This window comes from Urtica dioica, chromosome 7, assembly GCF_054948205.1.
Source record: "Urtica dioica subsp. dioica isolate 48M chromosome 7, U.dioica_male_clone48M_v1_H2, whole genome shotgun sequence".
Lineage (NCBI taxonomy): Eukaryota > Viridiplantae > Streptophyta > Magnoliopsida > Rosales > Urticaceae > Urtica > Urtica dioica.
In genome coordinates, this window is record NC_142762.1 from 27,641,154 (window position 1) to 27,662,201 (window position 21,048).

General features: G+C 37.1%; 4 protein-coding genes across 5 annotated transcripts; 2 read left to right on the forward strand and 2 right to left on the reverse strand.

Moving 5' to 3' along the window:
• The first annotated feature begins 188 nt into the window (after positions 1-188).
• On the forward strand, positions 189-2,043 carry LOC149390635 (uncharacterized). The gene is made up of 5 exons (XM_089618511.1): positions 189-516; positions 600-677; positions 783-858; positions 1,501-1,574; positions 1,657-2,043. The coding sequence occupies exons 1-5, from the start codon at positions 418-420 to the stop codon at positions 1,726-1,728; spliced, it is 399 nt and encodes a 132-aa protein (XP_089474637.1). The 5' UTR covers positions 189-417; the 3' UTR covers positions 1,729-2,043.
• Positions 2,044-2,383: 340 nt separating this feature from the next.
• Positions 2,384-4,535, reverse strand: LOC149390636 (Pentatricopeptide repeat (PPR) superfamily protein). Its single transcript, XM_089618708.1, has one exon. The coding sequence runs from the start codon at positions 4,224-4,226 to the stop codon at positions 2,712-2,714; it is 1,515 nt and encodes a 504-aa protein (XP_089474834.1). The 5' UTR covers positions 4,227-4,535; the 3' UTR covers positions 2,384-2,711.
• A 6,284-nt stretch (positions 4,536-10,819) lies between these two features.
• On the forward strand, positions 10,820-12,123 carry LOC149390637 (14-3-3-like protein B). The gene is made up of 3 exons (XM_089620160.1): positions 10,820-11,287; positions 11,773-11,895; positions 11,998-12,123. The coding sequence occupies exons 1-3, from the start codon at positions 10,820-10,822 to the stop codon at positions 12,121-12,123; spliced, it is 717 nt and encodes a 238-aa protein (XP_089476286.1).
• Positions 12,124-14,132: 2,009 nt separating this feature from the next.
• On the reverse strand, positions 14,133-15,963 carry LOC149390638 (protein CutA, chloroplastic-like). 2 transcript variants are annotated; one of them, XM_089621214.1, is made up of 7 exons: positions 15,798-15,947; positions 15,712-15,764; positions 15,492-15,607; positions 15,007-15,069; positions 14,895-14,926; positions 14,669-14,763; positions 14,133-14,520 (listed from the first exon to the last, which is right to left on the reverse strand). In XM_089621214.1, the coding sequence occupies exons 1-7, from the start codon at positions 15,876-15,878 to the stop codon at positions 14,439-14,441; spliced, it is 522 nt and encodes a 173-aa protein (XP_089477340.1). In that variant the 5' UTR covers positions 15,879-15,947; the 3' UTR covers positions 14,133-14,438. The 2 variants fall into 2 exon arrangements, with proteins under 2 accessions (XP_089477340.1, XP_089477339.1); XM_089621213.1 differs by having other exon boundaries at positions 15,712-15,963.
• Positions 15,964-21,048: the final 5,085 nt, after the last annotated feature.

Below are 21,048 nucleotides of genomic sequence, written 5' to 3' on the forward strand. Positions count from 1 at the left end.
CACGTGTTATCACTCGATTTAAGGTTTGAATCGTTTCTAACTTATAGTAATAATTTTCTTGATATAAAGAGTTTTTTGTTTGTTTTTTTTTTTTTTAAGGATGATAAAAAAGAGTTTGGTGGCATGAGTATTTACTATTTATCTAATGAGAGCAATATCTGAAAAACAAGGGGAATTATTTTTTAAAGGAGGAAAATATTGATTCTAAAAATAAAAAAGGGAGGAAAATATATATACGAGCGCAAAAGTGTTCGATGCTCATCCTCACACCGCACCAGATTGTAATTATCTAATCTCTTCTTATTTCATCGCCTCCCGAGTCGGCGAGTCTCATCCCGAGTTGAAAGTTGAAACGACTCTCTCTCTCTCTCTCTCTCTCTCTCTCTCTCTCTGTGCGAGTTTTCAAGCTTAGACATAATGATTTGGGACGACTGGGACTATTGGGAGGAAGAATCATCAAACGCCCGACAATCTCACCTCAATTTCGATTTCTTATCTAATCTTTCCAAACCCAAGGTCTCTTTTTATTCATTCTTTTGATTTTCTTCGAAATTTTTATCACAAATTCACCGTTTCTTCAAATATGAAACGATTTGCAGGACTATTACAAGATTTTGGAAGTTGGGTTCGATGCCACGGACGACGCGATTCGCTCCAACTATATTCGTCTCGCTCTGGTTTGCCCCTTTTCTATTTATTTCTTCTTCTTTGTGTTTCTAGATATTCGACCGATTTTTTTGAGTTGCAAATATAAAAATGGGTTTTGTTGTAATGTTGTGCAGAAGTGGCATCCGGATAAACAAAAGGACCAGGACTTTGCTACGTCACGGTTTCAGGAGATTAACGAGGCTTATCAGGGTAATGATTATCTTGGAGCTTTATACCTATAATCTCTTGGCTTCTATATTCTCGTTGGTGGTCTGTAGAGCTTTATGACATTGTTTTTATTATCGGGTTAGCTAGGTACCATTTCAGTTTTTCTCCATTATATAACAAGCAGATTTTGAAGGATATACCGGATAAAATCCCAGAAGATTAAAAGTACGATATATCTGAGTGGATTAACAATTGAATGTAGTTATCAGAATGTAAGGCCGTTTGCACTGGTTAACTTTCTAGAAACGCTATCACCTGATGTTTTGAAACCTTATTGCTGTGCTTTTCCTAATGTACCTTGCTACATTGAAATACTTGTTGAATGCCCGAGTTTTTTTTTCTAAATGAAGCAAAAAAACAATTTTCTAACATGGTGACTGGTTTCGTAAGATTTGCTTGCTTATTATAATGGCAATACATTGAGTTGTCAATTTTCCTGTTATCTTCAGGGGATGCACCTAAATTTCCTCTTTGATAGTGTGTGCGTGTGCCTATGTTCTTTTTTGATGTCCAAATGGGGTCTCATTATTATGAAAACAGAAAATAAAAAAACTTGACTAGCTGCATAGAATATAGACTCAAATAACGTGGTACTCATTCTGATTCTCCCGATCGCCTAAACAGTGCTGAGCAATCCGGAAACGAGGAACGAATACGACACCAAAGGGATGCAATATGTCTATGACTACAACCTGATTGTAAGATTTTTCTCTTCACGTCAATCTTCTTAATGTTTTCGGTGCCAAGACCGCCCTCTAATTTTCGCTCCATTTTCAACAGGAATATCTCAACCGGTACAAAGGTCTGATATTGACGTGCAACGGACTTGGGATCAGGCATTCGATTTTGTAAAACTAATACAGGGTCACAAAAAAAGGAAGGAAAAAAAAAATCCTTTCAAAAGGAACGGAACATATTAGAGATATCTCCTATCTCCATTTAATCTGCTGGTTTGTGTCACAGTTAAGGACAAGGATGATCTGTGGTGTGGGTGTTTTGGGAGGTTTTTTTTTTAATTGGTCTATAATATAATCTCAATGTATAAATACGAATAGCAATACCACTCACGGCCATCCAAATCATGCTGTTGTGACATGTTAGTTGTACCTTCCCATGTTACATTTGGAGAGTTGTGTGATTAAATAAGATCTTCTCTTTTGCAACCAATCTAGTCTGGTGTTTGTTCTTAATTTAAAATAGAGAAAAAAAAATCTATTCCAGTGTTTGTTGTCGGTAGTAGGTCAATACTTTTTGTAAACCACGGGAATTAACTTTTGATATTCTTATTAAAAGGAACGTTAGATGTTTTAATATCAAAGTATATGTTATATAGAAAATTTAACTGCCAAGCTTATGTTTATTGTAATTTATTTTTAACTCATAGTCATGTTTGTTTAAACTCTAGTCCGTGATGATTGGGTTTGGAAGTTGGACTGTCGTCAATTTGAATTTTTTTTTTTTTTTGACAAAAACGATCTCAAACTAGCGTAAACCTTGGAACTCCCTAAAAGGTTTTTTCAAGACAACTATTCTGAACTATGCAGTTTTAGACAATTCAGTAATTTTTTTTACAAATTTCGGTTTAAAATAGTACTTAGATTATTACACTGGTACAATTTAATTATGATGTTTGAAATCTGGAGACGGGGGTAAGTTCAGGGGAAACATAATAATTTCAATTTTGGTATTTATTATTGGGTAAGTCCGTAAGTGTAAAGAATTTGTTGAGCTTTATCGTTAGGTTTTAGCTGCTGTCTAAGCACGACTCTTACAAGATCGTTGTAATAAGACTTTTGATCCATGTAAAAAAACAAAAGGGAAAACGAACGATCAGGTCAGGTGATTAACTCGTCAAGCAGCCGAAACGCAACGGACTTCCTCGGCTTGGAAACGAAGTGGACCATCAACGCCCAAGAATCAGGGTCGGGGTTGAATCCGGCGCGGATGAGCCCGAAGAGAGCCGCGACGGCATCATCAACTCTACGCGCAGCGCAGAGTCGAGCGAGCAGCGCGTTGGTGGTCTCAAAGTGCGGAACGAATCCCCTCTGGAGACTCAGTCGGAGCACACCCAAGGCCTTCCCGAGCTCGCCCTCGTCGCACAGCGCCCTCATCACGACCCTGTGGCCCGCCTCGTTCACCTCGAAGAGCCTTCTCCCGAGAATGTTCAGAGCCTCCCCGAACCGCCGTTCCCGGCACAGCCCCGCGAGAACGGCCCTGAACGTCACCGAGTTGGGTCTCACCCGGCTCTTCTTCATCTCCTTCAGCAGCGCCAGCGCGTCGCACGATCTCCCGGCCCCGCAGAGGCCCTCGATGAGGACAGTGTAGCCGATCACGTCGAGCTTCAACCCGAGGCTCCTCATCTCGCTCGCAACGCCCTCGGCTTCGCCGACCGACCCGGCCTTGCACAGCCCGTCGATGAGGGCCGTGTAGTTGAAGACGTTGGGCTCGCACCCGTTCCTCCTCATGAACTCGACGATCTGCCGCGCTTTTCCCACGTCCCCGCCGCGGGAGAAGCCTCTGATGAGAACGTCGTAGGTGAACTCGTCCGGCTTAATCTTGTCCTCGCCGATCATGCGCTCGAAGAGCTCCATGGCTTCTCTCAGCCTCCCGCGCTCGCAGAGGCTCTTCATGAGGACCGAGTACGTGATCACGTTGGGGAGGCTCTCCCAGGACCGCCTCATCTCCTCCACCACCGCGAACGCCGAGGAGAGATCGCCGGTCTTGCAGTGGTGCTTCACGACGATGTTGAAGACGCACGTGTTGGGTTTTAGCCGGCGGGTTTTGCGGGTCCCGAGGAGCAAGCGGCGAGCGAGGTCGACCCGCCCGGCTTCCACCAAGAGGTTGAGGCACTTGGTGAAGGCCTTGCGGGAGGGCTTTTCTCCGCCGATGTCGGAGATGGCGGAGAACATATCCAGGACTTTCTCGTGCATCGAAGCTCTCGAGAAGTGGGTCATGAGGTTCGTGAACGCTCCCTCGTGGAACTTGCGGGCCTCGTGGGTCATCTGCCGGAGAACGCCGTCCACGGCCTTGAACTTCCTCGCGTGGGCCAGCCTGTGGAGGATCATCGAGTACGTGGCGGTGCTGTGCCGGAACTCTTTCTGCTCCGCCGCCGCGTTGAACGCCTCCAGCGCGCTCTGCGGGTCCTTCGACCGCCTCATCGCCGAGATGGCCTCTTCCTCCGACATGCATTTCGGTCTGGTCCGGAGATCCGAGGGCTCCGCCGTGGGTTCCTCTGGCGGGTCTGGTTCCCGGAAAGCCCTCGACTTTGACAGCCGGATCGGCGATATCCACGCGATCGAGGACGACGATAGTCGCCGGAACTGGACATAGCGGAATCCCGGTGTATTCATCGCAATGGACTTCTAGCTAGTCATGGATGGAATTCCTGGAATCCAAGTACAGAGCAAACAGAAACTTCGACATCAGCTCCTATTTCTCGACCAAAGCCCCTTTGAGCTGTGAGATTGGTTTTTGGAGTCGCCATTTCTATAAATGCAGAGGGCTGGGAGATTAATGAAGAAAGGCTATAGTCGCCGTGGGGTCGCCGGTGCGGTTGCACTGGCCGTCGTGGCCGGAGTGCTCTGTCGTTCGTCGAAATTCACGGTGGCGAGATTGATGGTGGTTCTAGGGTTCGTTTTTATTCTCTTAACAAATCACATGAAACTAATCATATTTGCATATTTTAAGGAAATAAGTTCAAATTAATTTTAGGACCGAAATAGTCAAAATAAACTATAAAATTTGTTTTTAGCCTTTCACAACTTTTAGCGAAATAGCCAACATGATTATGTGGCAATAATTAAAGTCTTATTTACCATTATTTATTAATAAATTCGTCATTTTCTCTCTCCTAGTTTTTTCCTACACTTTTTTACATAAAAACTTCAAAAAACCATATCTATCTCATATCAACTCGAACTTGAGTGATTCCAAATCCTACGGATTCGTGACGCCGAGATCTTCAAAAATAGATCCATTGTGTTTGATGAAAAATAATTTTTAATACCATAGATGTAGAAAAATCTACCTTAAATATGAAAATAACTGAAATTTTTTGAAATTATAAAAAAAAAAAAAATGGAAATGTAAATATGATGCATTACAAATAATTTTTATCAAACACAATGGGTCTATTTTTGAAGATCTCGACGCCACGAATTTGTAGGAATTGAAATCACTCAATTTCGAGTTCGTATGAGAAAAATACAAATTTTTGAAGTTTTGATGAAAAAAAAATTATTTGAAAAAAAATAGGAGAGAGAAAGTGACGAATTTATTAATAAATAAGGGCAAATAAGACCTTAATTATTGCCGCATAAGCCATTTGGCTATATCCCTAAAAATTGTCAAACATAGGCTAGATCCAAAATCACATGTTTAAAGTGGCTTAATTAGTTAAAAATCTCTTAATTTTATTGTTAAGAAGATGCAAATTTGTTTATTAAACTTGTTTTTAGTTTTTTCTAAAAATTAAATCGTATTTAAGTGTTTGATAAAATTATTTTTTATAAAAACTAAAAAATACTTTTTAATATTTTAACTATAAAATTAAAAGCTACAATTTGAAGTTTTAGTTTTTAGTTTCTCTCTCTTAACTTTTTTTTTTCTCTTACACTAACTTTTAATTATAATTATCTTTATATGCTTTTATCAAATGATTTTTTTGAAGTGAACAAAATTTATAATTTATTTTTTATAATCTATAGACACCCACTTTGATATATTTTTTATATACAAAAAAATATCTTATTATTGTTATTAATTACATTTTATATAAATAATTATTACTTATAAATATTAAAATGTATTTTACCAAACATTAAATCAGCTTTTGCTAACAAACACACTTCTGTTTTTTAAAACAGCAGTTTTATCGTACGACTATTTTAAAATAACCTATTTCAAAAGCAAAGTTACGCCAAACGCAGCCATTATTTGTACGAAGGTTCTAAATTCTGACCAAAATTGGCGACGGCATAGCTGTCGAAACATAAAGGCCGACAAAGAACAATTTTTTCGTTTTGTCGTCGAATGCCATCATTTTGTTAATAATTGAGAGAATTTGACATATATGAGATTTGAACTCAAACCTTACACATTGAGTGCAAAAATTCTTACTTGATCAAGTCGATTTTTTGTCGGCGTGTCGATTTTTCGTTACTCATGAGGCCCAAAACAGCATAAAAATGACATTTCGATTGGACAAAGAAACGAGTGTTTTACTTTTTATTGATCTTCGAAAATTGGCTTTAGAAGCAGAGGCCATAAAACTGTCGGACTAGCAACTAGAAATACCTCCATCATATGATATGTTTTGCCTGAGCTGCTGCAACATTACAACACCAGTCTCTCTGGCAAAGATGGACCCCGTGGAGGATGGGAGTGGATCAATGGTGGAGTCGAAGCTTGCCAACTATTAGGTTTTACGTGCCCGAAGGCAGCCCCAAAAAGTGGCATGATAAAGTGTCACAAGATATCTTTCACGTATTGCGGGCAGCACTCAAAGACGGTAATTCTGCAGCGAAAGAAGACAGTATGCTCTAGTATTCACCCTTACAGAATTTGCCCACACCAGGTGCTTGAACTTGGGCGGATTTTTAAGCGGTCAAAGCTTAGACTACCATTTTCTCACTACCTATAGACAATCTCACCATCATTATCTCGAGCTTCAATGGCCACTCGATATCCACTTTGAACCATGTATTCGTAATCTTTGAAGAATTGAATATGATTGAGGGCCATAACACGGAAAATTGGAGAATAGCATCAGCATCCTCCTTGATGAACATTACCAAGATTATACTCTCCTTCGTGATCCAAGCTCTCGCAGACTTGCAAACCACTCGGGAGAGGAGCAGTGAAGGTAATGGTTCAAGGTCAAGTAGTCTAAGGCTTGCCAATAATATTCACATATTTACCATTTCAAAGTCTAAATTTGCGATCTGAAAAGTAACTCTTTGAGAGCTTACTAAATAGTGAACTCGGGCAATGAATAGTTCACCACACATTCTTAACTTGTTGAACATCTCAATATCCCAAATATTCACCTTTTTTTATGATCGGATCTCATCAGTTCCCTTGTAACGGTTGGTCACATGTCTCTTCTACGTGTCAGCTTTTGGAGATGCTCATGTGGCTTCACTTCTGACTCTCTGATTATTGGTAAACCTAAAAATGCCAGCCGATATTATGTTATTAAGTTATTAACATTTTACATAGTCAATACTATGTTATTAAGTTTCCTTGATATGGAAAACCAAAAATGTTTTACATCTTTGTAGAAATGGTTCGATGTACAAGTCACACGAAAAATCTAAAAAAGGACTCGTTTGACTTTTTCTAAAAACATATTGGTGGCTAAGTTAATAAAAACCTATTAAAATTGTTCTTATATTTTTTTATAAAGTAGCTCGAGGTTTTCTATTGGAAAATGAGCAATAAAACCCACGATTACAAACAACAAATTTCTTCTAACAAAGAAGAATAAGACCCCAAGATAAGTACAATGATTCAAGTATAAATTTCGATGAACTCACATCATATGTGAACTTTTATTGCACATGACCATACTAACTTTCGAGCAAGACAATGTGTCTTTCACAATACCTTCTGTGGTTAATGGATGAACCAAAACGCTCGAGAACCATCGACCCTGGATAAAGAAGTTCGATTGCATGTATCGCCAAAAAGACCAACAAAAATCTCAAACTACGAACCCGAAAGATGGCAACATCTTCGGGACGCAAAACCCACAATGGAAATGTAGACATAACATCGTAATCTACACAACCTAGATGCAAGAAAATATCTAGAAAAAAATGAACACCAAACCAGTCCCCAAACATAAACAACATAATAGTGATCTAAAAAACACTCAATTTTTTCAAACAATGGCTTAGCGTATTTCAAGAAAAAAAAAGAATTTGGGAGCAGCGAGGCCGTCGGTTAATACCGAATCAGCGTCGTAGAGGGCAGACTCTACCTCCGAGGGGTGTCCGGAATCGGTAGCTCGGGAGCCACAAAACCACACCGTCGATGACAATAACGATTTCAATTAAAAGGCGACATTCAGAGAAGCTGCATGTAAGAAAAAGCTCAGCCACAACTAGAGGAGGACGCCGCCGTGTACATCCAACAAGGCAGAGCACCGAAGAACCGCAAATATCTCACAGAGAAGGCTAAGGCCGAGCTCAATGAGGAGACCTACCACATCGGATCTTCAACCGGCGAGGGCGGTTGAAACTATCGGGGAACAACTTGAGATGGTGACTCTCTATGGCGGCGCACCACCGGAGCTCCACTGCCAATACCTGAAAAATATTTTCACAACATAGGCTACAACTTCGGCTTAAGAGCAAGTTATATTATATTTTAGTAATATTATATACCTACATTATAATATAATATAATATAATATAATATACTTTAGTCTAATATATGACTAAAAAAATCAAGATGAAGAAGCATAGCAAGAGAGCATTATCCAGCTAATCCTTACGAAAAATTGCTCAACAATGCAAAACAAAAAATAGCAACAAAAAATTCAACAATTTACCTCCTTAATGAGATTTGACGTCTATCATGTGTACCCTTCTTCATTCCTCCAACCTACGATAACTGTCCAAAATAACCATGATAATATATGAATGAGTTTTAAAGAATTTTCAACAAACAAAAAAGAAAAAAAAATTGAAAAAAAGCAAATAAGATATTTTTACATATATTTTTTATTTTATTTTTTTATTTTTTTTATATTTTATTTTTTTATATTTTATTATTATTATTTTTTATCATTTTCTCCTATGTGTTTGTGCCACACCTCCCAACTGGTTCTGTAAGTACATAAAGAGGAAAGAAAAAAAAAGTTAAACCTTCTTATGTTTAACAAAACTAGGATAAGGATCTTTAAAACAACTGTATCACATTTAGGAATGATTTAGATACTCACAAAGGCAGACCGAAGCTCGAGGTAGCCTGCTTAAGAACTGTTTCTGCAAAATGCGCTATCGACCTGAAACCGCTGCTGCAAAGCAAGCATAAGACGTCATGGTTTGGTTATAAAGCAATGAATAATGTTCAAAAGAGAAAATCTCAAACAAAAAAAATTACACAGAAAGAAAAAAAATTAATGTTTGGCGTAGTTATAAAGCGTAAACTTCCTCGTACTTCTAAGATCTCTTTTAGCTTAAAAGCAAGTTATATTATAATGTATGTATATGACGTGTAATAATATAGGTGTAGTTGTATTATATGTAGGTATATGCATATAATATAGTGTTGGTGTAGTTATAACTTATAACTACACCCAGGGTTTAAATTGCTAGCGAAAGTCGCCGGAATTCGCCGGCGGAGCCGCTGCCGAACTAAAAACGGCCGGCGACAACTCAAATGTCGTTTTTTCACGTATTGTCGTTTGGGTGCCGACGAAACGACACGCTGTTTGGGTAAAAAACGACGGACAATTTTTGGCTCATTTGGTTCACAAAACCAGTAAAATATCGAAGACATTCAATGACATTCGTACGAAACGAAAAAAATAGAAAAAAAAGGGAAGCTCCATATCTAGCGGCGGAGATGATTTTGGTGCCGGCGAAAATCGACGACAATCAGAGGCGGCCCTTTTGTTTTGACATGTTGGAGAGCAAAAGGCCTAAAACTTCAGTGACATTCGGCATCGTTTTGAAACCCGGTCTGTATTATATATTTTTGAGATGTTTTTGAGATTTCCGGCTGACCACCTATTTTTTTCGGAGAACACCTATTTTTTCGGCGAATCATCACTTTTTTCAGCGACTCAAAAACCAGATTTTCAACCATTTGTCTCCGTATTTTTATGTAAGCTTATGTCTTTACATATACACATATTAATGTTTGAGTAATAATTGTTGGAATTGAAATTGTTTGGAATGATGTCGATTGAATTGAAATTGTTAGAAATGATTTTGAATTAATGAAATGATATTGTTGGAATTGAAAGTAATTGAAATGAAATTGATTGAAATATTGAAAGGAAATTGATTAAAATTTTGAATTCAATATGTAGGTATATCAAAATATGAGCCACGAATGAGTTCGTAAACATTGTACACTAACTGCAACAAATCCGAACCATTTTAAATGTAATTATTGTGGGCATGGTGTAACTGAGTGGTGGATGAAGAACGCGGATGAAGTTTCACTTAAGTGGAAAAGATCCGAAGAAAAATATCAAAAAATGTCCTAGTTGTCCTACAGAAGTACGGGATGAGATGAAAGCATTAGTGGGGGTGACTATTCAGGTGAAGAAAAGCAAGTCCGTTCTGGACGAAACAGTTGATGAGCACTTGATCGGACGCTTTAGTCTTACTAATGAAGAGTTTGACCCCGATCAACGCTTCGGCTCGCGAGCAAGTTATATTATAGACATAAATTATATTATATTATAATGTAGGTATATATATGACGTATAATAATATAATAGGTTTTGACAGGTTAATTTAAGGGTTCATTAGGTATATCGTCAACCTAAATGTTCGTTTTTGCAAAATAATCTACGTTTTGTAAATGTTAGGTAAACATTGCATTTTATTTACACTTATTTACAAGCGTATATTTGCAAAAGTACCCATAAATACAAAAAAATGAACTTATTTATGAGTATTTTTGTAAAAATACACTTGTAAATAAAATGCAGTGACTATTTTTGTAAAAATGAACTTATTTATGGTTATTTTTGTAAAAATACACTTGTAAAAAAAAAAAACTTATTTATGGGTATTTTGCTAAACCCAAATCGTTTAAGTTGGCTATTTTGTTAATTTTCTATTTATTTTAATGAGATAATAAAGTAATCAATAAAAACTAACCGTAAATATCTCTTCTAAGCGGTTGAAACCCACAAAAATCTATTAAAAACAAAAACAAAAAAAAACTGCCTCACTAAGTTTGCACACGTTCAGTGACGATGGAGAACCTTTCCCGGGAGCAGTACGCGTACCTAGCGAAGGTGGCGGAGCAGGCGGAGCGGTACGAGGAGATGGCGGAGTTCATGCGGAGCCTGGTGGTGTCGGCGGCGCCGTCGTCGGAGCTGACGGCGGAGGAGCGAGGGCTTCTGTCGACGTCGCTGAAGCACGTGGTCGGGTCGCTGAGAGCGTCGTGGCGCATCGTGTCGTCCATCGAGCGCCGCAACAACAGCGTGGGCGAGATGACTCAGTCTTACAGGGCCGGCATGGAGGCGAGGATCGAGTCCGCTTGCCGGGCCGCCCTGGGGCTGCTCGAGTCTCACCTCCTTCCCTCCGCCACCGCCACCGATTCAAGAATCTTCTTCCTCAAGATGAAAGGAGACTACCATCGCTACATCGCTGAAATTCACGCCGGCGAAGAGCGCGCCTCCGCCGCCACCATCTCCTTGGCCTCTTACTCCGCCGCTCAGGTCACCCCTGGGACCCTTTTTTTATTATTATTTACGCAAATTGCCATTGGTTTTATTATATCGTGTGAAATCTAGTTAATTTACGGATAGAATTTTATTCCCCATCTTTTGGTTACTTGGTTATACAGTTATACGACTGAAGTAATTTATCAACTTATTTATTTATTATTATATAAGAAGCTAAGTTTATAAGGCAGAAGGTCTTATTAATTTAATTTTCATAAATGAAATAATTGTTTATGGTCAAGATTATAATTGGAGTATTTTAGATGACTACTACGTTTTGTTTGTGGTTGGTACAAAGTTTTTTTTGTTCACGATAGTATAAAATCTGTAGGTTTGCAGTTAGAATTTTCATCCGCATGTTTTGCTAGATTTGTTCGTTACATCCTTGGTTAAAATTAAAACAACAATTGTTGCGTATTATAATGATTTTTTTTTTTTTTTTTTTCCGTTTTGGCTGACCGTTGACTCGTTGTGCTCAGGAGTTGGCGGAGGCAGAGCTTCCAGCGAGGCACCCACAAAGACTGGGCGTGGCTTTGAATTTCTCAGTGTTCTACTACGAGATTCTCGAACAACACGACAAAGCTTGTAGATTGGCCAAACAGGTACTTATTCATATTTTATTTGCATGTACATGCATGCATGTTTTACGCACGCTAGAAATAATATTCAAGTAAAAACGGATGTTTGATTTGATATGACAAAAGGCATTTGAAGACGCCACGGATGAAGCAGAAACCACTGTGGCTGAAGAATCGTACAAGGAGAGCATAATGATCATGCTACTCTTGAGGGACAATCTCAGTGTCTGGACCACAGATAAGCAGGTTTGACACACACACACCCACCAAATTAGAATTCTTATTCGTTTCAAGAACATGATTGATTTGACTCAGAATTGACTTTGTTGCGCTGTGCACTGAATAACAACAATGGTGTATCAGCACTTGTCGTTGCAGGAACATAGGCTCACGGAGTCATAGAAAGATAGGCACTATTTGAGTTTTGCAGGCTCCTTGATTGATGTGTCGTTCCTCGGATTTGTTTAATTTAGAAGCTTAATGTTATTGTTTTATTGATGTGTATATTGTTTTATTGATGTTCTATGCTCAGATCACTTTTGCTGTTCAATTTGTTTAAGGAGTTTGTTTATCTAATCTAGATGTATTGTTTAATGTGTTTGCTAGAATTGAAACTTCGGTGAATTGTGCATATCATATTAGGCTAGCTCTCTTTTTCTTTTAATCAAGTTTAAATTTTTTCCCAACATATGCTGGAATAGTGGAATCTAGCAAAAGAAAAAAAAATGAAAGTAAAAGCACCGTCATCAAATTTAACACTATATCACAAGTTGCTTCTATACCTATTCCATATGTAATGTTTATTATATAAATATCTCATATGTTTACACGACTTTGTAATTTTTCACTGTTTTGTCTTTATATTTTTAGATTACAAAAGTAATTCTGCTCATTGTTTAAGTAAAATAATGAGAAAATAACACATTTATACCTTGTGTTTTAGTGAAATGTCGAGTTTAACCCTTGGTTTTCAAAAATGTCAAGTTCATACCCTCTGTTTAACTAAAATGACGAAATTATACCATCTGTTTAACTAAAATGACGAAATTATACACTGAAATAAACAACAGTGTCACGAATATTCTTTTTATTGACTTTTCATTGACGTTGACTATAATATTTATATATAAACACCAATTATCTTTATTCATTCGTGCCATATATGTAATTTATTTAAAAACTAAAAAATAAACAACAGTCTCTTAATTGTGAAGAACATAGAAAGAGGCAAAGGGGTAAACATCGATAGTTGATAGTCATCAAAATCGCATATTCGAACAGAGAATCCAGGATTTAGAGTTACAATTTGAACACGGAATGAAGTCATTTCTTAGGAGGTATGAGTTTTATTATTTAATTTCAATTTAAGGCTATTTTTATTTCAAAATTGAGAATTTGGAAGTTAGGGTACTGATTTAGATTTGATTTGATTTTTCTTATATAAGAGTTAATATCAATGAAAGGGAGATTTGTGACGCTGTTATTCATTTTAGGGTATAATTTCCTCATTTTAGTTAAACAGAGGGTATAATTTCATCATTTTAGTTAAACAGAGGGTATGAACTCGACATTTTTGAAAACCGAGAGTTAAACTCGACATTTCACTCAAAAACATGGTATAAATGTGTTATTTTCCCTAAAATAATAGTATGTTTTTTTACCTTGTCAATTAGATTCGAATTATTTATTATATATTCTAAATCATAGCTTAGAAAAATCATCGAAAATGTTTTTTTTTTTTAATTTTTTTAACCAAGAGTATTTTGGTATTGTAAAACGTAATCAAAGGGGAAAAAAAAGTTAGCGATCAAGTACGGATTTCGCAAGACACTGTGAACATAAGAGTTTCTATAATAATTAACAGTTCACTGTTGAGATTTTTTTTTATTTATTTATTTATTTTTTTTATAATAAGATGTCGAGATTAGGGGATAACTGTGGTATTACCATTAAATTGAAGGTAATAATTGACATTTTCCTTCTATGTGTATATGTCAAACTTATAAAGTTCTGTTGAAATTTAGGGGTTGCAGATAAATTTCAATAAAGAATACTCCTTAAAGAAAATAAATTAAGAACTAAAAGCTTGTTTTAACGGACGAACAAATCTAGAAACTTCAACCACAGCACTCTCTTGGCAAACAGGGATTTGATGATAACCGAAAAACTGTTTACCAGACTGGGGTTCCATTTGATGACTTTAAAGTGGCGTCCCATTTAAAATATAAGGGCAGTAATTTATATCGGCAGAGAGCACAAGATGGGAAAGAAACGCAAAACTCTAGTTATCGTTGCATACGCAAATTTATTTAGATTCAGTCATTGCATACACCGGATTCTACAGATGGTAGCGAATGCTTCGAAGATCAGACAACCCATGACATAAATTTCAAACCTTGCATACGAGATGGGAAAGAAACGCAAAGCTCTAGTTATCTTTGCATATGCAAATTTATTTAGATTCAGTCATTGCATATACCGGATCTACAGATGGTAGCGAATGCTTCGAAGATCAGACAACCCGTGACATAAATTTCAAACCTTGCATATACAAAAGCTTGAGAAACTCAGTCTCGAGTGCTGTTTTTGATCCATTCAAGGTACGGGACACTTCCTCCGGTTATAGGCAAGGAAATTACTTCTGGGACACTGAGACAAACCAAGAAAAAAAATCAGTCACTTTTGATTTTATGTGACAGCAGTAACAGCAGATATCTGTGTCATTCTCTGAATTAAATTCCTAATACGATAAGTACAGAGCTTATGTTAAGGTAAATGAGTAAAGCTCTGGGCATACTCATATGGATGATTTGCCTTGACATGCTCTGTCAAGGCTTCCAAAAGGGATTGTCTAGTCTTGATGATTAGAAGCTCCTCCGAATCTGTCTGGACCTAATTTGCATCACACAGTAACATAAGCAATTAAATTCTGTTCTTCTACTCTCGGGTAGTTGAAAAACTTGAGAAAGCGCATTCATATACAAAATAATTTAGATGGTAATAAGATTAGTTAAGTAATTTACCTCTCCCTCCCATTGGTAGACCGATTCAATACCTGCGTTCACAGATTATATCGGAGCTCACTGATCAGACTACATACCTGAGAATTCGGGTACAAAATAGTGAAGAGCAGACCTGGTACTCGATTAACACACGCGGCGAGTTTTTCTCTGACCAAGCTTTCAGCCAACTTCTTTCCTGCAAATGACTTAGCCCAACAGTTAAAATTAATTGACTTTCACATAGAAAAAAAACAACATATACATTGAAATTGTATAACCTTTATTCAAGGTGCGTTTTATTCTTTCTTAATTGCAATGAAACCTATGTTACACATCGCATATAAAACAATATACACATACCCTTTAATTTTTCTTCTTTAAAAAACCCTCCTACTAGCTTAGGATGGTGATTAAATTACGCTTATTCGGGTCTCACAACACTCTTGTCTACAAAATCGCTTTTCTTTAAAGAATTCAAACTTTAAAGCCAGTTTAGATCTTTGATGTCACATATGAATCTCAACCTAATCAAGTCTGTTACGACAAGATAATCAAAGATTTCTGAAACTAATTACGGTAAAAAAAAAAAAAATTTATAAAAATTGTACGGCGACGAACCTTCGTCTTTGTTAGGGACAGTGACGTAGACAACAATGCTGGGAACAGTGGTGCTTCCACTTTCCATTCTGATAGAAGATGAAGAACTAGACGACGCTTTGCACCTGAAATTCGATCTAAACAGACAACGAAAATTAAACCAGAAACCAAAACATTTTGAATGGAAGTCGAGTAAACAGAACTGGGTTTTGTTTTTTTATTGGTAATTCGGATTGCTTACAAGATAGACTGAGCACAACCCGTGTTCAGGGAAAGCGAGGGATAGAGATTCGACAGTCCCAGGTTGAGCACCCAAAACGCTCCGATCAGCGGCAAACGACGTCGTACTGTCGAGAAGGTGAGAAAAGGTGAACAAGCTCTTGCTCTGTAATACAGCGATGATGCCATTTTCTTCTTTTTATTTGTGCGGCGTATCTTTACCCATGGACTTGTTAAAATCCATTTGAAATGTTCACAATTTTACTGAAATGTTCCCAATGGCACTAAATGAATGTTCCCAATTTTATGATTCTAGTAAAAACATATATTTCTTTTAATTATAAAATTTCATTCAAATAAAAATCCACAAAAATTAGATCTACTAGACCAATCAAATAAGGCGTCTCTTAAGAATCACCGAAAACATAAACGCATAATCAAACCTACTCGAGATTTGTCGAGTGTCTTTCTACCCCGAGATCGGAGATAAAGTCCTACAAACTCATGAGTGACAAACAATAACAAACATCCAGACAACAACCCACCAAATAATGGCATCCAACCTCCACAAAGAGGACCACCTCCTCAAATCCGACACTCGCGATTAAGCGAAAATTTGCAGAGGGCACTCGAAAACCCAAGGTCAACAAACAATTCAATATCTTCTTCTCGAGCATTACGCGCCTGAATTTCAAAAATAACCTCGGTTAAAAAGCGCACATCACTAAAAAAAAGACTCGGCTGACTAGCATAAACAAAAACAAACACAAATATTTATAGGCAAATGAAATCTGTGCCTATAAACCACAAACAATTAAAATGGGAAAACAAAACAGTAAACCTTCTAGACTTATCTCATACTCAAACCACTCTACAACACGGTCCCTCACTCCATACTCAGCCCGATCAAAACCAAGATGCTCGAAACCACCAGTAAGAACCATAACCACAACCGAGAGGAATGATACACTATTAATTGATGCAAATATGTACTTTAGAGAGAAAAAAATTAGGAGATACATAAGAGATGCTCTTAATACTTTTTTTTTTATCCTCTTATAACGGATTATTTTTTAATTTAGAAAAATTAGTACTTTTCAATTACTAATCTTATTTTAAATGATTTTTTTAGCAAAATTTCCCTTGAAAGTACAAATCCAATTAATAATTTTATATTTTTGGATATAAGTCATTTTAAATTTTATTTCCACACACACACGCACACACAATTGTAAACATTTCATCAAAAAAATAATATCGGCATTTCATGCTAGTGATATTAGAATAATATCGGCCAGATACAAACAAGTAACGGAGATAAATCAAACATCATTAAATTTTAGAAGATTATACTAATAAATAAACAACTAAAATGGAAAAAAGGTTACATAAAAATAAATAATAAAATAACCGGTGTAACCTTAACCGATATTAACAAGCTTAAAAAGAAATTATTGAGGCCCGTTAGCTGGTTTTATGAAGTTTTTTATCGCTCTCTCACGAGTGCTGAAATAAGTGACCGAAAGCCTCTGTAGACACAACGATAGAACAAGACGATTTACACACCACAAGTCTCGACTTTGGCGAAAAAGAACCACGTTGCCATAAAATATCATCGGAACACAAAGGAAATAAATAATTTTGGAGAGGAAAAGAGAAATGCTAAAAAAAGCTTGCTTTTAGTGTGTTCTTAATAAGAGCATTCAGGAACAATAAGGGTTTCGGGTAGGCCCAAACCCAACCTTGCTCGGCCCGACCGGCCGGACGATAGCGTAGTCCGCATGTGTGCACACACCCAACCACAACACTGGGTCACCATTGGGAGCCCAAAGCCTTATGCAAAATTCATATATATAAGCATTACAGAGTCCACATATCTCTTTCAAGTGAACCTTTTGTATGGACACACTCAACCACAACGCATTCATTTTTATTTTACAATTATTGATATTTTCTACCACACTTTAAGCATCAATTACACATTCAACTTAACTTTGATTTTGGAAAATAAGTATTCCACCTTATACGCCTCGCAACGAGAATTACGAATATGATGAAATTAAACAATTTCAATAAGTGGATCATACTCAAATCTTAACCTTAAATAAAGTACTCACGAGATAATAAATACTTTTTACTACCAAAAATTTCAACATTTTATTATATTTGAAATGCATGTTTAGATTCACAAGAAGGCACTAATATAAATCATTCCTACCCTTGAACGTTTGACAAATAAAGCTTCCCCACACTGAAGGTCTTAGAACCTTATAAGAATAAAACTACGTTGGATGATGAAAATAAAGTATACCCAAGCAAGAAAGGCTAATGAGATTAGAGTATAGAGAATTCGAGATGCCATGTAAGATAGTGACATACTTGCTATAATTTTATCATAAGGTATAGTATCTTTGTTTATTTCGTCTATAAATAGAGACCTCGATCATCAAAATTGAGACCAACCTGTTGTCCCTAAAGCTTCCCCACACTGAAGGTCTTAGAACCCGCTAAAGCTTCCCCACAAAGGTCTTAGAACCTTATAAGAATAAAACTACGTTGGATTATGAAAATAAAGTATACCCAAACAAGAAAGGCTAATGAGATTAGAGTATAGAGAATTCGAGATGCCATGTAAGATAGTGACATACTTGCTATAATTTTATCACAAGGGATAGTATTCTTGTTTATTTCGTCTATAAATAGAGACCTCGATCATTAAAATTGAGACCTTCTTGTTGTTGCTCATTTTTGGAAAACTGAAAATATCAAAATCTTCGCGACTTACAAAGATTTTCGTGTAAAAAAGCTAAGCAAGCTGAGCCCTGAAAAAGTTCAGCAAGGGTCAAGAGAGTCGAAAAGCACATCCGACATGGGCCCAAGCTGAGCCCAAACTCTAATGCGCTGCGACCGCGCACTGCCCAAACATAAGTGCACACCCCGCGGAAGGCATGGCGCGCTAGGCAAAGCCCGCCGGCGCGTTAGGCAATCCTTTCTGCTCTCGCCTCTTGATGTGAAGCGCGCCGCACCCCTTACCTACACGACGCGGCTATGCCTAGCGAAAGAGCGCGCTATTTACTCACCTAGGAGAATTTATTCAGCCTTCCTTCACCTATAAATAGACCACTCACTCAGAGGGAAGATGTAACTTTTTCTAAACACAAATTACTCGATTCTAGAGTTTTGAAATGTTGCCGATGACTCTACACAGTTTTCTCTTATCGAGCAAAAAACTCCTAAAATACTTTAAAAGAATATCAATGCCTCCACCTCACTCATAACAATAAGACTGATGTTAAGCGTCAGAGTGCGCGCTAGAGGTATCCGCGACGAACTAGCTCTTTTCTTCATATTCTTGCTCTTTGATATCCGCGACAAATGAAGAACCTTCTTGAACTAGAGAGCGACACTCATGACTATTGAGTTTCGCATACCCGACTCGAGCGCGGCCACTTGATATGGCATCGAGTCGAACCGTCCGAAATCTTCAACTATTGTTCAATTATTAGTGGCAACACTTCAATAGCTAAACACTTGAATCAGAGAGCAAACAATTAGGAATTTTGTAATCATCCTTTGATCACTAGCCTCTTGATAGCTTTGCGAGAAGGTAATAAAATGAATGTTGAGTCATGTACTTAAGTATAGTGTTTGTAATCGTAATCTCATTTCTTGCATAACTAGTTTAGTGAGTTGTCACTATGTTTTCTCTTGCGATGGTCATTTTTTGTATGTTCAATATCTTCTGATTGTTTGATTCATTGAACTAAACAAATAGAATTTTTTTGTGGAAATTGTGTGTGATAAATTTTTTTTTAAAATTAATGAATTGCGTTTGATAGTTTTTTCTTAAAACTAATTTGACATTAGTGCATCATAAGATTAAATGTAAAAATAGTGTCTTACAAATTGTAAATAACCTTTTTTTCTTGATGTTTATAGATTTTTTTATTATATAAAATTTTTTATTTTACTTTGTTTCCAGTTTATAGTTTCATTCGTATAAGAAAAATAATATCGAATAACTATTTTTTAATTCACTTTTTATATATAACAAATAGTTTCAAAACTAATTCCATCGTCAAAATTAGGCAATAAATTTTCAAAACATTTAATCATGTCTTCAATTTTGTTAATCCTGTTTCAAAACACACAAGAAGTTACATGATTTCAGTCAAGGTATATGATTTCAAAAAATTTAATCATGCCTTCAAAATATTGAATCCCCATCTAAACAGACAATAAAATGTTTGAAGTCTAGTCACCTGCAACTAGAAAACAACGAAATGTCAAAATATTTGATCATGCTTTCAAAATATTTAATCCACTCTTGTAAGAAGAAGAAGAAGAAGAAGAAGAAGAAGAAGAAGAAGAAGAAGAAGACGAAGAAGACAATGATAGTGTTGGTGATGACGATCGACGACGATGCTAGCCACAAATATAAACGATGATGGGTATGACAATCGAAGACTATGGTGACAGAAATTGACAACGACGGTTACTAGATCGCCGACCTTCTATCTTCGACAGTGATATAGAAACCGCCAAGCCCTAGCCCATTCACGGAGATTTCGGAAAAAAAAAAAAAATTAGGTTTCACATCGGAGAAGATGTAGATGAGGCGCTAGAGCTTTCGTCGAGTTCTTCGTCGGAGGCCGACATATTGGAAAACTGGTTAACAACTCAAGCTTGACTTTGCTGGAGAGCTGCGACAACGAATCTTGCATCACGACGGTGGTGCTTTCTCTAATGTCAATGGTGACAGAGTGCTACGGTTTAGCTCGGCGATGCGTCGATCTTTCTTACATCGGAAAGCTTATGATGCAGAGCGATTTGGATGTGATCACAGCTAAGTTCGACGACCACTCCAGAAAGCTCGCCGATATCTTGGACGCTGGAGTTATAATGCTTCGTCTTGTGTTTGGGTGTGAAATAGAGAGTCTGTGGTGAAGGGTATTTTTGAGATTTTTTTAATTTTTGGGCTATTTTGTCTCAACTTTGCAAAGTTTGGCTATTCTGCCAAACTCAAACTTAAAAATGACTAAATAGCCGCATCGCCTTTTTTTTAATCATGCAAGGAAACATTAGAGATACTTCATGAGATGGGCCTAAATTGGGTAGCAATTGGGCTAATCAACTACCCTATCATCCATGGACCGTGACTAAACCCGATATCAAAATTTAGGGCTCGTCAATTTTTCTTTAATCATGGCATATTTAACATCACATTATTGAGTAGCGGAACTATAAATAGAAGGATAAAATTCCTTGTAATGCCCCATCACCCAACTCTTTACAACGGAACCTTCCACACAAATTTTAAATCGTAAAAAAAATAGCTAATCGTTTTTAACCTTTGTGG

Excerpts from the sequence above, each read along its gene's own strand:
- LOC149390638 (XM_089621213.1), bottom strand. The coding sequence starts at position 15,878 with ATGGCATCATCGCTGTATTACAGAGCAAGAGCTTGTTCACCTTTTCTC. Across the intron at positions 15,608-15,711 it reads GGTTGTGCTCAGTCTATCTT|ATCGAATTTCAGGTGCAAAG; the intron begins GTAAGCAATCCG and ends TTGTCTGTTTAG. Across the intron at positions 14,764-14,894 it reads TCTACCAATGGGAGGGAGAG|GTCCAGACAGATTCGGAGGA; the intron begins GTAAATTACTTA and ends GATGCAAATTAG.
- LOC149390636 (XM_089618708.1), bottom strand. The coding sequence starts at position 4,226 with ATGAATACACCGGGATTCCGCTATGTCCAGTTCCGGCGACTATCGTCG.
- LOC149390635 (XM_089618511.1), top strand. The coding sequence starts at position 418 with ATGATTTGGGACGACTGGGACTATTGGGAGGAAGAATCATCAAACGCC. Across the intron at positions 517-599 it reads CTAATCTTTCCAAACCCAAG|GACTATTACAAGATTTTGGA; the intron begins GTCTCTTTTTAT and ends AACGATTTGCAG. Across the intron at positions 859-1,500 it reads GATTAACGAGGCTTATCAGG|TGCTGAGCAATCCGGAAACG; the intron begins GTAATGATTATC and ends TCGCCTAAACAG.
- LOC149390637 (XM_089620160.1), top strand. The coding sequence starts at position 10,820 with ATGGAGAACCTTTCCCGGGAGCAGTACGCGTACCTAGCGAAGGTGGCG. Across the intron at positions 11,288-11,772 it reads CCTCTTACTCCGCCGCTCAG|GAGTTGGCGGAGGCAGAGCT; the intron begins GTCACCCCTGGG and ends CGTTGTGCTCAG. Across the intron at positions 11,896-11,997 it reads CTTGTAGATTGGCCAAACAG|GCATTTGAAGACGCCACGGA; the intron begins GTACTTATTCAT and ends ATATGACAAAAG.